Source organism: Plecotus auritus (genome assembly GCF_963455305.1).
Source record: "Plecotus auritus genome assembly, chromosome: 2".
Lineage (NCBI taxonomy): Eukaryota > Metazoa > Chordata > Mammalia > Chiroptera > Vespertilionidae > Plecotus > Plecotus auritus.
Window position 1 is genome coordinate 21,208,858 of NC_137771.1, and position 22,456 is coordinate 21,231,313.

Below are 22,456 nucleotides of genomic sequence, written 5' to 3' on the forward strand. Positions count from 1 at the left end.
CTTCTTAATGGGGGAGGGGCATGGTGGTGGTTGGGGCCCACATTTAGAAGGGAAAATGTTCTCGCTGCAAACATCGGACCCTAAAAGTGGGGCTCCTATGCTTAGCACTGCCAAAGGGAGAGTCAGGTGTCCACCCTCCAGCCTCTACGCCTCCTCCCTCCCCCCACCCATTACAAGGTCAAAAATACAAGATACAAGCAGCTCCGGATGGGGTCAGGGGCTCAGCAGCTGCTACATACTTCTGTTCCTCTCTCCTGAGCTGTCCAGTTTACAGACAGGCCTCATCCAGACACCCTTTTTCAGTCCTTTTATTTGAATTCATGATGGCTAGTGATACTGATTGAGATCCCTTACGGAGAAGTACCCCACCCTCTGTGAAGAAAGAACCAGGCTGTACCATCCACCCTACTTCTGACGTTAACACATAGCTGGTTTAGGGACTGCCCAAACTATAAGAATCAAGGGAAATGCCAGGAGTCCAAGGCAGGCCCCATCTCCAATGCCAAGCCTTAGAGCGGGCAGGCATTGGTGAATGCTGCCAACCACGTGGTAGGCCACTAGGTCCTCTTGTTTTCCCTTCCCTTTTCAAATCCCACAATTTCCTGTTGGGGAGAAGCCGTAATTAATACAGTTCAGGCATCAGATCCCAGGCAGAGGCACAGCTGCTGGGATAACTCCAGGAAAACCTGGAAACCAGTGTTTTTCCAATTAGAAGGATTGTGGCATAAACATTTTCTGTGAGTTATATTGAAACCAGATTTCTTAAGTCGGCTGCCAAGGGAAGAAGGTGGACTACACACCCTGCTGCTGCCCAGCCCTTGCTACTCCCTGGGAGGTCGGCCTCCCACAGTAAGCCAGACCGGGACGATCCTGGATTCTGGGGCGATCCTGGATTCTGGGGCCGTTGAGCTGCCTCTTAGCAAGTTCTGCACCTGATAAAGCCCCAAACTTCTTGTTTCACTGTCCCGGGAGATGGGTAAACGGATGATAGCGCAAACTGAGGAGACAGATGACTCAGGATGATGGGAGAAGGGTGGGAGATGCAGGTTAGCTAGCTAATGTTCCCCCCCTTCAGTGATTTACAGGAGATGTACCCCAGCTTGGTCATGAAGTTGGTTTGCTTCCACTGTGCGATGCACTCCTCAGAAATTTTAAAGTCAGCCTGGATAAGAAACAAAAAAGTGATTATAGAGATGGTGATGGAACTGCAAGAAAACAAAGACTCTCTTACACTACCAGAGTGTAAACTGACTTAACTTTTCTAAGAGCCCTCATCTTTTGACTCAGGTAAACCTGAAACATTCCTGGAGGCAAAAATGACAGAATTGAAGCTGTCTTACTTTGGGTACAGCATGAGAAGGCAGGTTCCTTGGAAAAGACAACAATGCTGGGGAAACAGAAGGCAGCAGGCAAAGAGGAAGCCCAAGTATGGGATGAATGGACGCCATAAAAGAAGCCAAAGATGAGTCTGCGTGAGCTGCTGTGAACAGGACACTTGGTATCACTGGTTCATAGGGTTACTGGGAGTCGGAGCCAACTCAGTGGCACAAAGTTCATTTCAGGGACTTAGTTTAAGAAAATAATCATGAATAAGTGCGAAGAACTATGTACCAAGACATCCATCATGGCATTCTAATAGTGTAAAACAGAACCACCTCAATGTCTAATAAGGGTAAATAATTTAGTTAAATAATGATAATTATGATACAATACTATACAATAAGATCTCCCCTCAATATTTAATAGGGAAGCTTTTCAGGCATCAAGTTAAAAAAAAAAAAGAACATATGGTATGACTCAAACTGTAAATATGTCTATGTACAGAAAATATCCAGAAGGAAATAATCACTAATGACATTTTTCAGTATCTCTAGGTGGTAGGACTATGGGTGTTTTGTTTTCTTCTTTTCCCCCTATATTTTATACATATCTACGATGAAACGATATTTTATAGCCAGAAAAAAATAAATGATTCATAAAGCCATCCTGGAAAACCAGAAAGGAGGGAGGGGATGAAGCCATTTGGCACATACAGCAGATGGAGAAGTAGAAATCACTCGACATGCCCGCCAGAAAACCTTTGTGTAATTGAGGAAACAAGTTGTTTTAGTATGTGTGCTGCTGAAGCGAGCACCAGGAAACAAGTTATTAACTAGAAAAAGCCAAACGTTAGTGTTGGTTCCATGAGGAGAGTGAATTTTTGCTCTTTTATTCACTGATGTAGTAGCCCAGGCACCCAGAACAATGCCTGACATATATTAGGGACCCAATATTTGTTGAATGAATGAACTCAAGGGTCCCAGGGGCAGGCCACACCTGAGTCAGTGCCCCAGAAGGGGAAGAGAATGAGTGCTCCAAGATCAAGGTGGCGACAGGGACCCTGGAGGGTTTTGATCCTGGCTCCACCACCTGTGGTGACCCTGTGTGGCCTTGGCAGGTATCCTGCCAGGTAAAATGGGGACTGTCTATCACAGACAAGATTCAAATGAGGAACTGTATGTGCCTCAAGGAGCCTGTTGGTGCTCAGACTTATAGGGGCCCCCTTGGTCCTTAGGCACCTCGTTCAGAAAGGTCTGGAATGAAGAAGGAGGAGGAGCTTAGATGCAGAAAGGCCCAGCTGGAAGAGGGCAGGTTTGGATTCAGTACAGAGCAGTCTGGGGGGACAATCCAGGCAGCCCAGGTAAGAGGGGAACAATGGCAGCTTTTTACCTGCAACTTCTCAAAGACCTTCTTCTTGGGCTTGAGCTCGTCATCTGGTTGGCCCTTCTCATGGCCCTTCACAAACACTCGCTCCCCAGGAGCAGAGCCTGCAGGAGGGTCCAGAGGCTCAACCTTGCGGCTGCCCCCTTCCCTAGAAACACACACAGGACAAGGAAAGAGTGAAGATACAGGTTGCCTCCAGCTGTTATGAAACCAAAGCATTAGAGCCTCCACATGGAGGCCCTACTGGGATTTCAGGGACATCATCAGGGTTGGGTTAACCAGGGCTAAACTGAAGTCCTAGGTCAGGAGAGATACCAAAATCTGGGCTCTTTGGGGAGGAAGTATGACATAACAGAGAGAACAAGGCCTTAAAAGCCCATCAGAACTGAGTTGAATCCTGGCTCCATCTCTTATTAGTGTGAGAGGTGGGCATGTACACACTGCTTTGAACCTTCCATTTCTGTGTTAATAAAGTTAACTGTAGGTAAAGCGCTTCATTCATAGTACTTGTACAAGAAATAATTCCTCCATGCACCACCTTTGGGCCAGTGTTCTCATTCTCCCTGGCATGTGGAGGGGCATCGCGTGGGCCAATCTACCCTTGGCCTCCCCCAGTCCTGTGCCCCACCCCAAGTTCTCACTTACATAGAAGCACACAGAAGCATGCCTTGAGACTCGATTCCTCGCATCTTCTGGGGTTTCAGGTTGCATAGTACCACCACCAGCCTATTCTGCAGTTCCTCCTTGGGCACAAACTGCACCAGGCCACTCACCACAGTCCGTGGCTCTGCTTCCCCCACATCAATCTTCTCCACATACAGGCTGTCTGCATCTGGGTGCTGCCAGCAAGAGATGTTGGTCCCAGAGTGTCACAATGGAATAGATCATGGGGCCTGGTGAACCCTCTGGCTCCAGAAGGGGCATCTACTTCCTAGAGAAGCTCTTGAGGGACCATCTAGTACTCTCTTTCAAGGTCCCAGATAGCAGACAAGAGACCAGGCCTTGAAGGTATATTCTACTCTCAGCCAAGAGGTGGGATTTGAGTAAAATGAGTCTAATTACTTATGTAAGAGGTGGAAGGAAACTCTAAGAGATGAAATGGCCTGGACCAGTGTTCGGCAAACTCATTAGTCAACAGAGCCAAATATCAACAGTACAACGACTGAAATTTCTTTTGAGAGCCAAATTTTTTAAACTTAAACTATATAGGTAGGTACATTGTTATTAACTTAATTAGGGTACTCCTAAGATGGCCTAAGAGCCACACTCAAGGGGCCAAAGCCGCATGTGGCTTGCGAGCTGCAGTTTGCCGACCACGGGCCTGGACTATCTGGGTGGCTGCCATCATGGCCACAGCTGCATCAGATGAGTCCTAGGCACAATGGAAGATGGAGAAGGGTACTGCTGGTGTCACCATCTGAAAGCGCCAGCAGCTCTCAAAATAGTTCTGGTGGTTGGGTCTATACAGCGAAAAGCCAATCAATGCTGGGAGGAGAAAAAGCCCAAACAAATGGTCCCCACCACTGGTTGCATAACCTTCTGTCTCTGGAAAAAGAAAGTCTTTCTCCCTTCATCTCTTTCTCTCTCGCTCTCTCTCTCTCTCTTTCTGTGTGTGTGTGTGTGTGTGTGTGTGTGTGTGTGTGTGTGTGTGTGTGTTGGTGGTGGGGGTTGGTTTGGGAGACAAAGTGGCTGGCCTAAGACAATGCAGCTAGTCCAGACAAACTGGTAGAGACCAGGTGAGTTCATCAGATCAGATTTAACGGATCAACAAGTTCCCCCTGACTAACATCTGCCCCCAACTGAGTTCCTGGCTATGTTTGGCTGCATAAGGTCCAGAGGCAGCAAAGGGAAAAGCCTGAGGCCTGGAATTAGACACCTGGGTTCTGACTTGCAATATGATCTCAGGGATGTTACTCCCCATCTCAGGCCAGGTTTCCTCCAGATGGAAACAGACAAACCTGACCCCTATCTGCCTCTCTGGAATGTAGTGAAAATGAGTACCTTGTCCACACTGATGACTTTCCCCACACGGATATCCAGTCGGGATGGGACGACCTCCTCTGGTTCCGAATTCTTGGCAGGGCCTTTGGCAACTGGCTCTGGGAATAAGAAGAACCCCAAGGGGTCAGAACTGTCCTCTTTCCCTATGGGAAGCCAACTGCTGATCCGACCAAAGGACACTAGCAGTCTTTCTGCAGAATCGCCAGAATCCAGCCACCAATTATACGTTCATCTATCTATCAATCAAATCATTTAATCCTTCTTCCTTATTTACATTTACTGGAAAGATTTACAGAATTATATATTAGTCATGTAGGATCTCATGGAAGTAGCAAACTGAGGACCTGAATACTTTTATAGGACGTGGGAGTCCTGGCCTCTATTTTACAGTGGTCCAGACTTTTCTTGATCAATTACACTTTACCTTACCATGAAAGCTACTTCTGAGTTATATCTTCTTTAAAACAGGGTTGTGATACAACCCTTTGAGGAGTGACACAGTAGATTTTCATCTATTCTTACTGTTATTAGGCGGGAGGAGAGGGGAGGGGACAGTCGTAGCTCTGCCACCTTTAGGTGCTTCCATTCATGCACTCCATGTGTAGTAACTGAGTCTTTTCTGAGAGGAGTGGTTGGCCAACTAAGAGCCAGTCAGAGGCACATGGAAGGGAAGTGAGTGACTCTGAAGATGAGCTTCCCTGAGAAGCTGTGCAGGCTGGGCCTAAGCAGCTGTGTCACCGTCATGGTCTAACTGAAGAGGATTTAGTGAAAGGACCCAAGGACACGTCTCCCAGCGTCTCCCAGCAGTGCTGGTACAACAGGATATGGCCAATGCACACTATCCGCCAGACCAAAACCAAGATGACTCAAGTTCCATTCCAGGAGTCAACAGGGTGTGACATTCTTACACTTCAGACCCCCTGGCTTCTTGGGTCCTCACTTTAGGACAGACCTTTTTCTGAGACCCACTGACAGGCTAGTATTCCAGATGACGTCACCCCCTCTGGTCCTTACCCTCCCCCACTGGCCTTACTCTGCTTCGACGGATCTGGGTAGGCAGCGCTGGACAGTTTCTTCAGTGCAGGGGTATTAAACTTTTCCCGGATTGGATCCAGCAACTTGTTCAGGGCGACTTCAACAGAATTCTTTAGGTCTCCAGGGTGTACAACCTGCAAAAGTGTATGAGGCCTGGTGAGGTATGACACTGGAACAGGGCAAAGGACACCGGACACCTCAATCTATTAATATTGTCTGTACAGGATGCAGGGAGTTTTCCCAGCATACTTAACCAGAAACCGGCTAGGACAAGACGGAGAGGTCTGTCAGAATGAGTTCAGTGGGGCCCTGGCTGGGTGGCTCAGGTGGTTGGAGCATCATCCTATACACCAAAAGGTTGTGGGTTCGATGTCCTCAGTTGGGGCATGTATGGGAGGCAACCAATAAATGTTTCTCCCTCACATCGATGTTTCTCTTTCTCTCTTCTTCTAAAACATATCCTTGGGTGAAGAATAAAAAAAGAAAGAATGAGTTCAGTGGGGATTATGCCTCCTCTGGTATTACCTCATCAGCAAAGTCCTTTTCCAGATCCAAGTAAGCTGTGTAGGTTTTGTTTCCACCCCATTTTTCATCTCGAAGGATCACAAACTCTGTAAGAAAAAGGATCCACATCAACAAACTCACTGCTAATGGCAGAGTCAGCATTCCTAGCCCAAATATATGGGTATCTGTTGTTTCTGCCATACATGTATTTTGAACTTCATTGTGTGGTGTTTTAATTTTTAAAATTGGATGTGTGGCCATGTTGTATACCCAACTAGCATCCAAACTCAAGGGGAAGGATCGTGTCTTACATTTCTTTTTATTCCTCTAGTTCATGCCTTCCCCCCACCCTCATTTTATCACCGCTACCCACCGCACATAGAACCTAACCTGGTAACAACACACGGACAACTAAATGGTATTTCAACTCCAACCATTATTAATATTTGTGAATTCAGGGCAGAGAACCAGGGAAGCCATCCCTGGAGGAAGACTGTGACAAATCAAGAGTATGACACAGTATATGATCACAAGTATTATCACTACTAGTTCTGCTGTTTCGGCCTGGCCTCTGAGAAGAAAACAGGGAGTGTCTTACCAGACTTGAGGGGGAAAAGGACATGCTTAATGAAGGACAGAACCCCATTGTTCTCCACATTCCCTGGCTCACAGAAGGCCTTCTTCAGTTTTTTCTTCACATCCTCCTTCCGATCAAGGAGATCAATCTTGGACTCCTAGAAGCCATGGAAGGGAAGAGGACCTCTTGTGGTTGAAAATGAGAATATGCTCAACTAATCTGTGTACCCTGAACAACACAGGTTTGAACTGCATAGTTCTACTTATATGCAATTTTTTCCCAATATGTACAGTACTGTAAATATATTTTCTCTTCCTTATCATTTTCTTAATAACATTTTTTCTCTAGCTTATTTTATTGTAAAAATACAGTATATAATACATATAACATACAAAATATGTGTTGCTTGACTATTATTGTTAAGGTTCCCAGTCAACAGTAGATTATGAGTAGGTAAGTTTTTGGGGAGTCAAAAGTTATATTTAGATTTCAACTGCATGGAGGGGGATGTCGGTGCCCCTAACCTCCGCAGGTCAACTGCATTTTAATTTTTTAAACAAAGATTTAAAAATTATGAGACTATGTCATAAGCATTTCTGAGTGGCTAGCCTTCACTTATAACTTTTATGGTGTATTATATTCCTAATTATTAGCGACAACATAATTTATGTAACAGTTTCTAAACTTTTGGATTATATCCTAATTGTTACAAATTATATATCATACTACAATGAACATCTAATAGAAGTTTTTTTGCCTTCTCTAAGATTATTCCCTTAAACTACCAAAAAATTGCCAGGCCCAAACTGTTTTCTGAAAGGGGTATACAAATTGACATTGCCATCAGCAACGTGTGATGATACTTGCTTCACAAAAACCACCAGCACCAGATATCATGAATTATCTAGAGCCACTTTTCCTTTATAGGGTAATAGAATTTGTTTCTTATTTTGGAGTGAGTGAGATCATGCTCATTTGAGTTCAGTAGTCACCAAATTCTGGTCCACATATGGCCGTATATGAATCACCTGGGGTGCTTTAAAAAAAGATAAATTACAGGGCTCTACCCAAACCTCATGAATCAAAATCTCCTGGGGTTGGGCCAGGTATTATATTTTTAAAAAGCTCTGAGTCATTCTAATGCATTCATGTTTGGGAACTGCTGTTAGCACCTATTTCCAGGATTAAAATATAGTGAATGTCACCAATAGGATGAGTATTGTAATACTCAGAGAAATAATTGAGACATGGAGCACTGTAACTTGAGAGACAAAAGAATGAGTATATTCTTTTAAAAATTACAATAACAATTTCCATTCATATATTTATTCATCTCTGATCAAAGAACTAGATGAACGCCCAAACACAACTTTAAACAGAATCACGTAGTAGGATTTGAAAGAAAATACAGATTCCTGAATTGTTTCCCCGAACCACTTTATCAGAACCTAAGGACAGGGTCTAACCAACTTTAAAACAAAATTTCCTAGGTGATTCTGAAGAACAGCCATGTTTGGGAACCCTGAACGCAACCTTCCACGTCTCTGTTGGCAACCGCTGCTCTATTCTGTACCCTTAGTGAACAAAATAAAGTGTACATTCCTTAAATTGGACTGTTACATGTCAAAAGACAGCATATATATCATATTAATTATATCAAACATCACCCTAATAAGATGCTAGTTGGTGAAATGCAACCACAGCCATCTCATTAATAAGGCTGAATTTTATCACAGTTCTAGGAATAAAGAAGTTACTTTTGCTTGAGCTTTTTTTTTTTTTTTTTTTTTTTTAAATATATTTTATTGATTTTCACAGAGAGGAAGGGAGAGGGATAGAGAGCCAGAAACATCGATGAGAGAGAAACATCGATCAGCTGCCTCCTGCACACCTCCCACTGGGGATGTGCCCGCAACCAAGGTACATGCCCTTGACCGGAATCGAACCCGGGACCTTTCAGTCCGCAGGCCGACGCTCTATCCACTGAGCCAAACCGGTTTCGGCTGCTTGAGCTTTTTATCAGTAGCAGTAAAACTTCAAAAATCATCAGGACTGCCCTAACCGGTTGGGCTCAGTGGATAGAGCCTCGGCCTGTGGAATCAAGGGTCCCAGGTCCGATTCCGGTCAAGGGCATGTACCTTGGTTGCCAGCACATCCCCAGTAGGAGGTGTGCAGGAGGCAGCTGATAGATGTTTCTCAATGTTTCTAACTCTCTATCCCTCTCCCTTCCTCTCTGTAAAAAGATCAATAAAATATATATATTAAAAAAAATCATCAGGACTGCTTCTGGGTCCTTTGGTACTCAAGAACCACTGGAATTAACTGACTAAGATTACTTATAACTCAAGTATTTGAGACTTCTAGTTAGCTAAGTTACTCTTCTTTTGAGTCCTTAATCTCTTCATCTCTTATTGCAGATTTCTAAACTCAAGTCAGAGTTGGCACCTACCTCTTCTGAGGAACTCATTTTGCTACCAGTTAATCCTGGAACCATAGGATTCATCAGATGGACCCGTTTTGAGTATCCAAGTGCAGGGAGATACTGAGGGGTTAGAAAGAAACAATGCAGATATTAGGATAAACTCCTCCTCAGTACCCTAATCTAATCTAACTTGGCCAGCAACTTAAGTGTTTCATATATTCCTTCCAATATCTATTTTCTACTGAATGCCAACTTTCTTTATTTAAAAAATATGTTTATTGATTTCAGAGTGGAAGGGAGGGGAGAGGGAGATAGAAATATAAGTGATGAGAGAGAATCATTGATTGGCCTCCTCCTGCATGCCCCCTACTGGGGATCAAGCCCACAACCCAGAAATGTGCCATGACGGGTAATTGAACCATGACCTTCTGGTTCATAGGTCAATGTTCAACTACCAAGCCATACCAGCCAGGCCCAAATATATAGCTTTTAATGGTGATCATAATGTAAACAAAGTCCCCCCACCCTGCCGAGCTTTTCTATTAGCATTATATTTCGAGGCTAATGGATTTACTCTCCCATCATGAACAACTATAAAACCTGGCAATACATAAAATAACCATTTGCAGGCATTGACAGTAAGAGGTGTATTGCTACACATCTTGAGAGAAGGGAAAGCAACGGTGACCACATACTTACCCTGGCTTTCCCTGTGAGGGAATATTTTTCAAACCAGGTGCTGAGAAAAAGAGACAAAGCAGAAAGCAGCTGTCTGACTAAGCAGAGACTGAAGTGTAGGGCTGTCAGGAGGCTAGGATTTGGGAAGGGTTCTAGAGAGAAGGGATTCCCCCCCTTCTAAAAATCTAAGTCAAAATTCCCCACTGAGACGCATGGCTGTGCATGCATATGAAGAGACTCCAGAAAGCCCAGCAGAGAACAGGTTCTGGAGGCTGAAGACCTGAGCAGAGATTTCAGAGGCTGCACAGTGCTGGATCTTGAGACAGAGGTTGAAATTTAGGTTCAATCAAAATAGTGAGGGTTCTGCGAACACCTTGAAATTTCAGTATGAGACTCTAGAAAAGCCACAGCCTAAGAATAAAAACCACATCCAGGGAACAAGGGCAAAACTGTACTGGACCTGTTTTAACAAAGTCTAAAACCAACCCCTGACAGGATAAGTCAGTAACTTAACAGTCTACAGAAAACGTATTACTTTATAAACATAATCCAGAGCTTCTATAACGTATCTACAATGACTCCGATACAGTAAAAAAGTACTAGAAATGAAAAGCAGAAAAAAGTAACTGATAGTTAAAATAGTCAACAAAAGCAGAGCCACAGACCTTCCAGGTACTGGAATAAGCAGATCAAAGTGTCAGAATAATCATGATTAGTGTGTTAAAGGGAATAGAGGAAAAGGAAAAGATGGAAAAAAGATGGAGAGCTGTAAACAAGAATCGGCATGTATAAAGAAGAATCAAATGCAAGTTCTAAAAAGGCACAACACAATACTGAATAAATTCAACAGAAGATAGGATAAATAAACTTGAAGAAAAGTCAATAGAGAATATCCAAACTAAAGCACAGAGGGAACAAAGAAAGGAAAACAACAGACTATTAGAGGTCTAACATATATGTAATTAGGGTCCCAGGAGAAGAGAACGAGAATAGGACAGAAGCAATATTTAAGGAAATAATAGGGGACAATTTTCCAAATTTGATAAGCACGTCAACCCAGAGATTTAAGGAGCTCAGCAAAATCCAAGCAGGATAAATACAAAGAAAACTGTAGCAAAAAAACATCGTCGTCAAATTGTTGAAAATCAGAGACAAAAAAATAACCTTTAAAACTGCCAGAAAAAAAAAAATTATCTGATACAATGACACCTATAGGTGGCTTTTCAGTAGAAATTATGGAAGCCAGAGGCAATGGGACAACTCTTTAAAAGGCTAAAAGAAAAATAACTGTCAACCTAGAATTTATACCCACTGAAAGCAAAAGAAAGATATTTGCAGATAAAAGCTGAAAGAACTCGTTACCAAGAGACCTTCACTACAAACACAAAATACTAAGGGGGGCTCTAGACTAAAGGAAAATGATCTCAGATGGAAGCATGGAGACATAGAATTGTAGGAAGAAATCAAGAGTATCAGAAAGGGTGAGTAATGGTAAGTATTCATGAAAATTGTTTACGAAACAATTATAATAAAGTCTTTAAGATTTAAAGTATATATAAAAGTGAAATATATATAAAAATACAGGTTTTTGCATTGTTGGGAAGTGGTAAAAATATCTAACTTAAACTGTAATAAATTACAAGGATACAAGTTATCTCTAGGGCAGGAATGGGCAAAACTTTTCTGTAAAGGGCAAGATACTAAATATTTTAGAATTTGTGGGCCGCACATACAGTCTCTCTTACATACTTTCCATTTTTTTTATAATCCTTAAAAATATATAAAAACTGCCCTGGCTGGTGTAGCTCAGTTGGTTAGAGTATCATCCCGTACACTGAAGGGTTGTAGGTTTAATTCCTAGTCAGGGCACATATCCAGGTTGTGGGTTCAGTCCCCAGTTGGGGTGCATACAGGAGGCAACCAATTGCTATTTCGCTCCCACATTGATGTTTCTCTCTCTATCTCTATCCCTTCCTCTCTCTCTAATAATCAATATTAAAATATAGATATATTTAAAAAAATTTACATTGTAAACATTTCCCCATTCACTAAATATACCTAAAAACCATTAAAAAATTAAATAATATTCCAATGTGAGGCTTTATTATAATGTATTAACCAATCCCTTGTCATTTGATGTAAATTTATTTCTAGATTTTTGCTTTAAATTAATAATACGATAAATACTTTCATACATAATTCAAGTTGCACTTTTAAAATTATTTCCTTAGGCTAAATTTTTATACTTATTATGGCAAAGGTCAGAAACATTTTAGTGTTGTCAAACCACCCTCCAGCCATTTCCACTAGCAGTGTTTTCTCTCCACCCTTGCCAATGTGAGGTTTTGAGATGCTTACAAAAATACCAACTGCTTCTCAAAAGCTCTTTTCAACTTACTCAAGCTCTTTCCCAGAAAAAAAAACACAAAACTATTATGGGCTTGTACTAATTTCCTCCTTTAAGCACTATTAAACCTCATCTTAGAGCTGAGTGGTTTATATAAAATCCTGAGCAAACAGACCAAATGCTCTGGGAAAGAACAGCAGTGCCTTTCCCTGGAAACTGAGCTGTTTGCTTGGCCATTAACTGAGATACTGAACAACTTTCTTACTCTTTCTACCCTCAGTTTTCTCATCTGCAAAACAAAGGAAAATAATACTTACAATATGGTTATGAGTGGCGGGACTGGCATTTTCAGCATTTCTCTGAGGCTCAAAAGAAAAAAGATAGAGAAGAGGATACTAACCTTCTCTGCAAAGGTGAAAATCTTTCTCTGATCAACGCCTCCAAATTGGGCATCTACTTTCAAATATTCTTCATCCAAGGCCTGTGGAGAGAAAACACATGAGCATCAACTCCTACTATATTTCTTCTATATGCATCTAGGTAATCAGAAACTTTTGACCAGCCATGTCAAAGGCACCCACTGCATAATGAAGCCTATGAAAAATGTTAAATAAGGGGCAGAGGAAAGTGCTGAGAGAGCTCAGGAAAAAAAGGCAGGGCTAAACTAGTAAACAAAGACTTACTGTCACTTAATACATGCCAGGCCTAGTGTCAGCCCAGTGGATGCAGAGATGAATCAAACCCAGACTCAGCCTTCAAGGAACCAATTACCCAGTCGAGAAGAGACATATAAGCAGATAATTTTGTCATGCTAGGGTGCCTAGCAATATCCCTGACAGTGAATGGTTTTAAGGCAGGGAGAAACCTGACCTATATTGTAGAAAAATCACACCAGTAAGAGGGCAGAGCATGGAATGGAGGCCTATGAGTGGGAGATAAAGAAAATATCTAGAAAGCTGCTGTGAGAGTCCAGGTGAGAAATAATGATGAATCAAGTCAGTGGGGATGTAGAGCAAGACTGAATTTAAGAGATTTTTTTAAGAAGCAGAATTGATAAAATTTAGTGTCTGATTAGATGGGGGGGAAGAGTAAGGAGAGGTAGAGAAAGATGAGCAAGCAGGAAGAATCTAGAATAGCATTGTCCTAAAGAACTTACTGTGATGATAAATATGTTCTATATCTTTGCTGTCCAACCTGATAGCCACTAGTCACACGTGGCTCATGAGCAACTGTAATATGGCCAATGTGACTAAAGAACTAAAATTTTAATTACTTAAAAAAAAAAAAATACTGCCTTGACGGTGTGGCTCAGTGGTTGAGCAGTGACCTATGAACCAGGAGGCACAGTTTGATTCCCAGTCAGGGCACATGCCTGAGTTGGAGGCTCCAGCCCCAGTGTGGGGCGTGGAAGAGGCAGCCGATCAATAATTCTCTCTCATCATTGATGTCTCTCTCCTCTCTCTCCCTCTCCTTTTCTCTCTGAAATCAATAAAAAAATATTTTTAAAAAATTATTATTTTTAAAATCCTCACCTGAGAATATTTATTGATTTTTAGAGAGAGAGGAAGAGAGAGAAAGAGAAACATTGATGTGAGAGAGAAATACAAATCAAATCCTGACTGGGGATTGAACCTGCAACCTTTTGGTATATGGACGATGCTCCAATGAACTGAGTACCTGGTGAGGGCTAATTTTAATTACTTTTAACAGCCATATATGGCTATAACTAGAGGCTATCACAGTGGACAGTGTAGATCGATAATGTCTCCAGGTTTAACCTTTGGAAAGATCACTTGGAGGTGACAAGGGAGGAATAATTTTCTTACATCAAACATTATAGAAATATATAAACAGCCCTAGCCAGTTTGGCTCAGTGGATAGAGATGGGCCTGCAGACTGAAGGGTCCCAGGTTTGATTCTGCTCAAGAGCACATGTCCAGGTTGTGGGCTCAATCCCCAGTAGGGGGCGTGCAGGAGGCAGGCGGTCAATGATTCTCATCATTGTTTCTATCTCTCCCTCTTCCTTCTTCGAAATCAATAAAAATTATTTTTTAAAAAAGGAATATACAAAGAAAAAGTTGTCTATCTACATTTTCATCCTGCCTTCCTAAAGTAACCAATATTAACAGCTTGATTTGTATTTTTCCATCTTTCTCCTTGTTCATATAAGTGTGCACACATGAAATAGGATGAGCTTGTTTTGTTTAATGGAAAATAGGATCATGCCTAAAATTTATTTTCACACATTGCTCTGAAATTAATTTTCAAGAGATTGTGGTCAACTTAAAGAAGGTTTGCAAGATGAGCAGTGTTTTTTTGTTTTAAATATATTTTTATTGATTTCAGAGAGGAAGGGAGAGGGAGAGAGAGATAGAAACATCAATGATGAGAGAGACTCACCAACCGGCTGCCTCCTGCATGCCCCCTACTTGGGGATCGGGCCTGCAACCTGGGCATTTCCCCATGACCGGAATCGAACCCCGGACCCTTCAGTCCTCAGGCCGATGCCCTAGCCACTGAGCCAAACTGGCTAGGGCAGATGAGCAGTTAAATGACAGATAGGCAGGGGAAACTTACAACTGAAAAAGTCAGAGGGTTTTAGGAAATGGAGGCAGGTGGAGGAGGAGAGAGACAGAAAGGAAGGCCTACAGCATTGTGAAGGAACAGCAAGTGCATCCGTTTAATTAGGCTGAGAGAGAGGTTTCGCCCAATGGTTAGAAGCAGAACAGAAAAGGTCACTAGGTAACCCCATCCATCGTAAGTACCTGTAGTCCAGGGTACAGCAGACCACTCAGCAAAGGGTGCTCCACCTGCTTGACCACCTCAGCTCCAGCTTTCTTGGCATCGTGCTGTGTGACCACAGAAGAGAGTCTGTATACGTCTAGCGTGTACTCTCTGAAGAGGAAAGGAAGAGTAGACAGTTAAAATCACGCCCAGGCCTCAGTTTAATCCTAAAGCACATTAATTCACTCTCCCAATCTTAAGACATTTCAAGAGAGCACTGCCTAGTAGCTTTTAAAATGTGAGTGGCCCATCCTTTCATTCAAAATACTACTTCATTTTTATGTGTTTTTTTTGTAAAAAAGATGGCTTTAATCTTCACTTATCTCTTGAAATACTGCTTCTCAGCCATTCCCCTCCATTCTCCTTTTCTGGAATGCCTATTAAATAAACATCCGAATTTCTCAATCTATCTTCTATGTCAAAGAATAGTGTACCCATCGCTCAGTTTAAGAAAAAGGACCTAGTGCCCAGCCAGCATGGCTCAGTGGTTAAGCCTCAACCTATGAACCAGGAGGTCACGGTTTGATTCCCAGTCAGGGCACATGCCTGGGTTGCGGGCTCGATCCCCAGTGGGAGGCATGCAGGAAGCAGCCTATCAATGATTCTATATCATTGATGCTTCTCTCTCTCTCTCTCAAATCAATAAAAAATTTTTTTAAGAAAGTAGGACACAAAATTACATGTATTCTAACATCACAAACATGAATAAAACTGACAAGCAATAAAAGTTGTTGGGGAGGTGATAAACAAGTGAAATATTTTTCTTTCACATTTCTTTTATCAATATTTGCTGAGCCTGGAAAGAGAAAGGAAGGCTGAATTGTTCATCATTGCTCTCCCATAAGCTGTGAGCTCTGTAAGGCCAAGGACTTTTGTTATGATTACATTTATATCTCCAGCAAATGGAGATAGACCTAGGCATTTACTAGTCAGTACATTTTCTTTTTTTTTTTAAATTTAATAAATCTTTTTTGTTCAGATTATTACAATTGTTCCTCTTTTTTCCCCCCATAGCTCCCCTCCACACGGTTCCCATCCCACCCTCTGCCCTAATCCCCCTCCCGCACTGTCCTCATCCATAGTTGTACGCTTTTTGTCCAGTCTCTTCCCACACCCCTTTCCCCCCAAGAATTGTCAGTCCACTCCCTTTCTATGCCCCTGATTCTATTATATTCACCAGTTTATTCTGTTCGTCAGATTATTTTATTCACTTGATTTTTAGATTCACTTGTTGATACATATGTATTTGTTGTTCATAATTTTTATCTTTACCTTTTTCTTCTTCTTCCTCTTCTTAAAGAATACCTTTCAGCATTTCATATAATACTAGTTTGGCAGTGATGAACTCCTTTAGCTTTTTCTTATCTGTGAAGCTCTTTATCTGCCCTTCAATTCTGAATGATAGCTTTGCTGGGTAGAGTAATCTTGGTTGTAGGTTCTTGCTATTCATCACTTTGAATATTTCTTGCCACTCCCGTCTGGCCTGCATAGTTTCTGTTGCGAAATCAGCTGACAATCGTATGGGTGCTCCCTTGTAGGTAACTGTTTTTCTCTTGCTGCTTTTAATATTCTCTCTTTGTCTTTTGCTCTTGGCATTTTAATTATGATGTATCTTAGTGTGGTCCTCTTTGGATTCCTTTTGTTTGGGGTTCTGTGCGCTTCCTGGACTTGTAAGTCTATTTCTTTCACCAGGTGGGGGAAGTTTTCAGTCATTATTTCTTCAAATAGGTTTTCAGTATCTTGCTCTCTCTCTCTCTTCTTCTGGCACCCCCATAATTTGGATGTTGGTACGCTTGAAGTTGTCCCAGAGGCTCCTTACACTATCTTCATATTTTTGGATTCTTTTTGCTTTTTGCTTTTCTGGTTGAGTGTTTTTGCTTCTTTGTATTTCAGATCTTTGACTTGATTCTTGCAATCCTCTACTCTGCTGTTAGATCTCTGTATATTATTTTTTATTTCAGTCAGTGTATGCTTAATTTCTAGTTGGTCCTTTTTCATATCCTTGAGGGTCTCGCTAAATTTATCGGCCTTTTCTAGGAAATTCTTGAAAAACCTTATAACCATGGTTTTGAACTCTATATCCAGTCGTTTGCTTTCCTCCATTTCTTTCATTTGTGACCTGTTTCTTTGTCTCCGCATTTTGGCTGCTTCTCTGAGTTGACAGAGTGGCTTTGTATGCTAGGTGTCCTATAGGGCCAAGTGGCTCAGCCTCCCCAGTTACCTGAGGTGGACACTCTTGGTGCACCTCTTTGTGGGCTGTGTGCACAGTCTTGTTGTAGTTAAGCCTTGATTGTTGTTGGTATCACTGGGAGGAATTGACCTCCAGGCCAACTGGCTGTGAGGATCAGCTGTGTCTATCATGGGAGAACTTCTGTGCCAGAGATACCCTTATGAGACAAGACTTGCAAAATTGCAAAAGGCTCTGTGCTCAGCTTGGATGGGGCGGAGTCTCAGGACGGAGCAGACAGCATTGGTTTCCCGTCAGCCCTGCCCTAATAGGCCCCTGTGTCTCAGTGTCCCATGGTAATCGCTGCAAGCACCTCTGAGAGAAAGCCACTCTCGAGTTCCGCCCGCTGCCAGACAGTCCAGTTTCACCCCGAATGAGTCTGGGTCCCCAGAGTCTCACTAGGAACTGGAGTTCAGTGCAGTTGGGAGCTTTTGTCTCCCTCCCACTTGAGAAAGCCAGCCGTGTACTCAGTTGCCCGCCCTCTCCGCGCACACGCCTCGGTACCTCTGCCTTCCGCAATTCCTCTGAGTCTCAGTGTGCTTTTCTCTTTCCTGACAGTCCAGTTTCACCCCGTGTGAGTCTGGCAGAGTCTCACCCGGAACTGGAGTTCAGCACAGTCGGGACCTTTTGTCTCCCTCCCGCTTGAGAAAGCCAGCTGGGCACTCAGTTGCCAGTCCTCTCCGCGCACGCGTCTCAGTACTTCTGCTTCCTGCAGCTCCTCTGAGTCTCAGTGTGCTTTTCTCTTTCCTTCTAGTTGTAGAATTTCCACTCAGCCAGCCTTCCTGTGGTTCTGGATGATGTCCGTTTTATCTTTTAGTTGTAGTTTTGAAATTGTTGTGCGAGGCAGCAATTTAGGTGTTTACCTATGCCGCCACCTTGGTTTCTCTCCTAGTCAGTACATTTTCAATGGATGAATTAAAAGGACAAAAGGAATACATTTTTAAATGGTTAATAGGTAGAGCCAAACAGCTTCTAGTCCAAATTTAAGAGTACCCAGACTCCACAGACCTGTAATTAGCGAGGAGCATCAGAGCCATGAGGAAGGTGGGTGATCAAGCACTTACTTGCTGAGCTGGTAATCAGTGCCTTTGATGAACTTGAGCTTCTCCAAGGGCACCCCAATACTCTCCAGCATTGCCTTGATCACATTCTCATAGTAGCTGGTTCGGAGTTCTAGAAGTTCCCATGGGGCTTTCATGTTATCCAAATATGCATGAAGGTCCGCAAATAGAATTGTTACCTGGACATAAGAGATAAGGAACCAGCAAAATGTGAATTTGCCTGAGGACCTCCATACCCCCTCCCTGCCCTGCCCTTGTTAAGTCTCTCTTTTGGCCATTCCCCCAGGGCAGCGGCTTTGTTTAAATATTATTGCTTACCTCACAACCTGCTTTCAAGAAGTCTGCGATCTTAGACATAGGCACGAAATAAGCCACATGTGGTTTGCCTGTGGTTGCTGTTCCCCAGTAAACTTTAAGTTCCCGATCCTTCAGTATCTCCTTCAGCTTCTCTTCCCCCAGAACCTCCTGTTGTGGAAGCAGAAGAGCTGGTTTAATGCTGGTGCCCCACCTTGCTCATCCTTTACCCTGTGACAAGGAAAACAAAGGCATGTGTCACTGGGGGTCCAGGCTCAGAGCCAGCAGGGGGTCCAGCCATGGTCTCAGTGGAGAGTGAGAGCCAATATAAGTTGGTGTTGTTGCTAGTACCACTCCAGTGAAATGACACTGATATTAGGGGAATGGGGCATGTCCCCAACCGCATCTTCCCATCCAACTACCTCTAACTCATGCTCCTTCCTTTCAAAGCCAACTTCTTAAATAAGTTATCTCTTCTTCCATTTGAGTTTGAATTCCACGCAGCATTACACCATTGAAAATGCTCTTGCTGCTAAATTCAATTCTCACTCCCTTCCTGAAACACTCTCCTCTTTTGGTCTCTTCTATTTCATTCTTAGTTTTCCTCCTACTTTGGCTGCCGGGTCTCAGATTTTTTTGCATCTATTCTTCTTCCCCCTAATCACGAAATATTAGCAATTCTTGTAGCCCTACCTCTTCTCACTTTACATTCTCCCTGATCTCCTTCAGTGGCTTCAATTACTACGTATGAGCTAATAACTACCAAATCTCCTGCTCACACCCATGTACAGAATTGTGTATTTTTTATCCACCCAGTTAATTCAAACTTAACGTGTTCAAAATTAAAAGCTCATGTTCGCATCTTTCCACCTTATTCCCCAACCATCCTTTTCAGTAAATGGTACTATCATTCATCAAGTTGCATAAATTACTCTGAAGCAGCTTTTAAACCCTTCTACTTCTCTCCACCTCTATCCCACCACCTTACCTAGGCCACCATTAGATTACACCAAGATTATTACTACAGCAGTCTAACAGGTCTCCTGTATCTAATCTCTTGCTCTCTAATCCATTCTCCAAAAGCCAGCCAGAGAGATCTTTAAAACCCAAAATTTGATGAACTCATTCACCTGTTTAAATACTTTAATAATTTCCTTTTGCCCTAAGATATATTGGAAAAACCTTAATAAACTGGTATGTTACAGATAAAAAGAGATTTTAGTGTTTGTTCAAGTGATTGTTGGGAGGGCTGTTGGAAGCCATGGTGACAAAAATTGTTTTGCTGGTTGGATTTATCTATTAAAATTGGACTTGTTAAAATTCTGTGTTCCAAGCTGATTGGAGTTTGATCCTATATCCTCCAAGCTCTTGACTAATTTGGACACTTGGAAGGTTCTTACTACCCAAGGAAAAGTTCATATCACTTACCCTTTAAAATCTGAGTGAGTCAATGCCATTAGCTTTGTATATCCTTTGTCCCCAACCAGCACTATTTTATGGAGAGAGGCTAGGAAACAAAGGATCCGGCTAAGGGGAAGCATGCAAAAATCTCTGGTTAAGATTAAGTTATGAGTGGAAATAACTCAAATGTCTATTAACTGATGAATAGATAAACAAAATCTGGTTTAATCCATGTAATGGAATATTACTCAGCCATAAAAAAGAAATGAGGTTTTGACAGGTACAACATGAATGAACCTTAAAAACATTATGCTAAATGGAAGATGTCCGATATAAAGGCCATATTTTGTATGATTCCATTTATGTGAAATGTCCAGAATAGGCAAATACATAGAGATATAAATTAGTGTTTCCCTAGGATTGGGGGGCGGAGAGGAATGGGAAGTGGTTGCTAAGGGATATAGGTTTTTTGAGGGTGATGAAAGTGCTCTGGAAATACATAATGGTGATATTAGCACAACTTTCCACTGAATTTTACACTATAAAAGGGTGAATTTTATGGCATGTGAATTGTATCTCAAAAAAATAAAAAAAGATGAAAAAGGCTGTGACCTAATACTGCTCTTAGAATAAAACCCCAATTTTATTTTTAATCTATCATTCTTTCTTCCCATTTATCTATCTGTTACTCCACGCCCAAGGATATTTTTCCATTGATTTTTAGGGAGAGTGGAAGAGAGAGGGAAAGACAAAGAGAAACATTGATGTGAGAGAAACACATCGATTGGTTGCCTCCTGCACAAGCCCTGACAGGGGCCCAGGCCGGGGAGAAGCCTGCAACCAAGGTATGTGCCCTTGACTGGAATCGAACCTGGGACCCTTTGGTCAGCAGGCCCACACTCTATCCATTGAACCCAACCGGCTAGGGCTAAAATCCCAGCTTACAAGACCCTCAAAGACCTGGTCCCTGTACCTCTCCTAAACATACAAGTAAAATGTATAGTATGTTAGTTGGTGATAAGTTCTATGAGGAAGCAACCACAAAAAAGGCAGAGCAAGTGATACAATTCTGGTGGCAGGTGATTTGCTATGTAAATAAAGTGCCTCAGGAAAGGCCTTCCAGATAAAGATGACAATAGTCAGAGAGCCTGAAGGAGGCAAGGGAAAGAGCAATACATATAAAGATTAAGTGTTTGATCCGCATTTTGCTCACTCTACTCCAGCCAAATTAGCCTCCTATCTGAACCAGTGTTTTTGCTCTCCTCTGGGTCTTTTTATTTTTTTAATTTTTAATTATAATTTTATTGATTTCAGAGAGGAAGAGAGAGGGAGAAAGGGCTAGAAACATCAATGATGAGAGAGAATCATTGATTGGCTGCCTCCTGCACGCCCCCTACTGGGGATCCAGATGGCAACCGGGGAATGTGCCCCTGACAGGAATTGAACGGTGACCTCCTGGTTCATAGGTCGATGCTCAAACACTGAGCTACTTCGGTTAGGCTTTCCTCTGGGTCTTGATCTGTGTTCTTTTTACCTGAAATGTCCCACTCCCACCCCCCACCGCCATTCTGCCTCTGGTTAACTCCCACTCCTGCTGTTCCTGGAAACAGCAGGAACATAAGTGAAGAGGTGATCTGCAGCTTTCAGGATGCGGTTTAAAGGTCACTTCTTCAATCTTCCCTGACACCCCAGTTGTCTCCCCTAATTTCTTTTCAAAGTTTCGTGTATAGTAATTTACAGCACCTTCTTCAACTGTAATTAAGTGCTTGGATTACAAGACATTTTTAACGTCTGATTCCCTTCAGACAAAGTGTGGGTGGGCAGAGTCTTGACGTATCCCCATTACCTAGCACCGCGCCTGGCACATAATAGGGTGGGAGTCCGAATTCAAAGTCTGGTTCAACACAGGTAACTGCATACAGGAGGTGAGCCCAATGTGGTTTCTGTGGAACCCAGATAATTGAGTGACTGACTGACTGATGGACCCGCAGTGAGGACTGCAGGCTCTCTCACAGCTGCTCTGGCGCGGAGTCCCCGGCCCCATACACTTAGGATCTCGTAGTGGGGTTTAGGATCTCTGAACGTTGGGTCCTCAGTCCCCAACAACGCGTTTCCAACTCTAAGGCCTGACCTGAAGGTTCCGGGTGATAAGGTACAGCTTCTCTTCTGGGCTCAGAGCATCCCCCATGGCTCCGTCGCCCTTGTCTTCCGGGCTCAATCCAGCACTGCGCCCTTTCCTTGCTCTTGGTCTCGGTCGCCGCCGCCGCCGCCGCCTCGTGCCGGGAACTGTACTGTCAGGTTGCATCAGCTGAGCTCGTCGCTCGGCTTGCTCGGCCTGGACCCGTCGCCGTGAGGTGGTCGGAAGTCAGGAGCAGCAGAAAGTCGAGCGGGTTGATGAGACGAGAAGAGGTGGAGCCAGTAG

General features: G+C 42.9%; 1 protein-coding gene across 2 annotated transcripts; it reads right to left on the reverse strand.

Annotated features, from left to right (window-relative positions):
- Window positions 1–292: 292 nt before the first annotated feature.
- On the reverse strand, window positions 293–22,427 carry YARS1 (tyrosyl-tRNA synthetase 1). Of its 2 annotated transcripts, none has more exons than XM_080657003.1 (13): window positions 22,166–22,427; window positions 18,658–18,804; window positions 18,343–18,518; window positions 15,033–15,162; window positions 12,668–12,748; window positions 9,270–9,362; window positions 6,842–6,977; window positions 6,265–6,350; window positions 5,738–5,873; window positions 4,705–4,802; window positions 3,349–3,542; window positions 2,710–2,851; window positions 293–1,162 (listed from the first exon to the last, which is right to left on the reverse strand). In XM_080657003.1, the coding sequence occupies exons 1-13, from the start codon at window positions 22,337–22,339 to the stop codon at window positions 1,052–1,054; spliced, it is 1,704 nt and encodes a 567-aa protein (XP_080513129.1). In that variant the 5' UTR covers window positions 22,340–22,427; the 3' UTR covers window positions 293–1,051. The 2 variants fall into 2 exon arrangements, with proteins under 2 accessions (XP_080513129.1, XP_080513130.1); XM_080657004.1 differs by having other exon boundaries at window positions 18,658–18,864; window positions 22,166–22,362.
- Between the last annotated feature and the right edge of the window lie 29 nt (window positions 22,428–22,456).

Excerpts from the sequence above, each read along its gene's own strand:
- YARS1 (XM_080657003.1), bottom strand. The coding sequence starts at position 22,339 with ATGCAACCTGACAGTACAGTTCCCGGCACGAGGCGGCGGCGGCGGCGG. Across the intron at positions 18,519-18,657 it reads TCTTGAAAGCAGGTTGTGAG|GTAACAATTCTATTTGCGGA; the intron begins GTAAGCAATAAT and ends TCTTATGTCCAG. Across the intron at positions 6,978-9,269 it reads AAATGAGTTCCTCAGAAGAG|GAGTCCAAGATTGATCTCCT; the intron begins GTAGGTGCCAAC and ends CATGGCTTCTAG.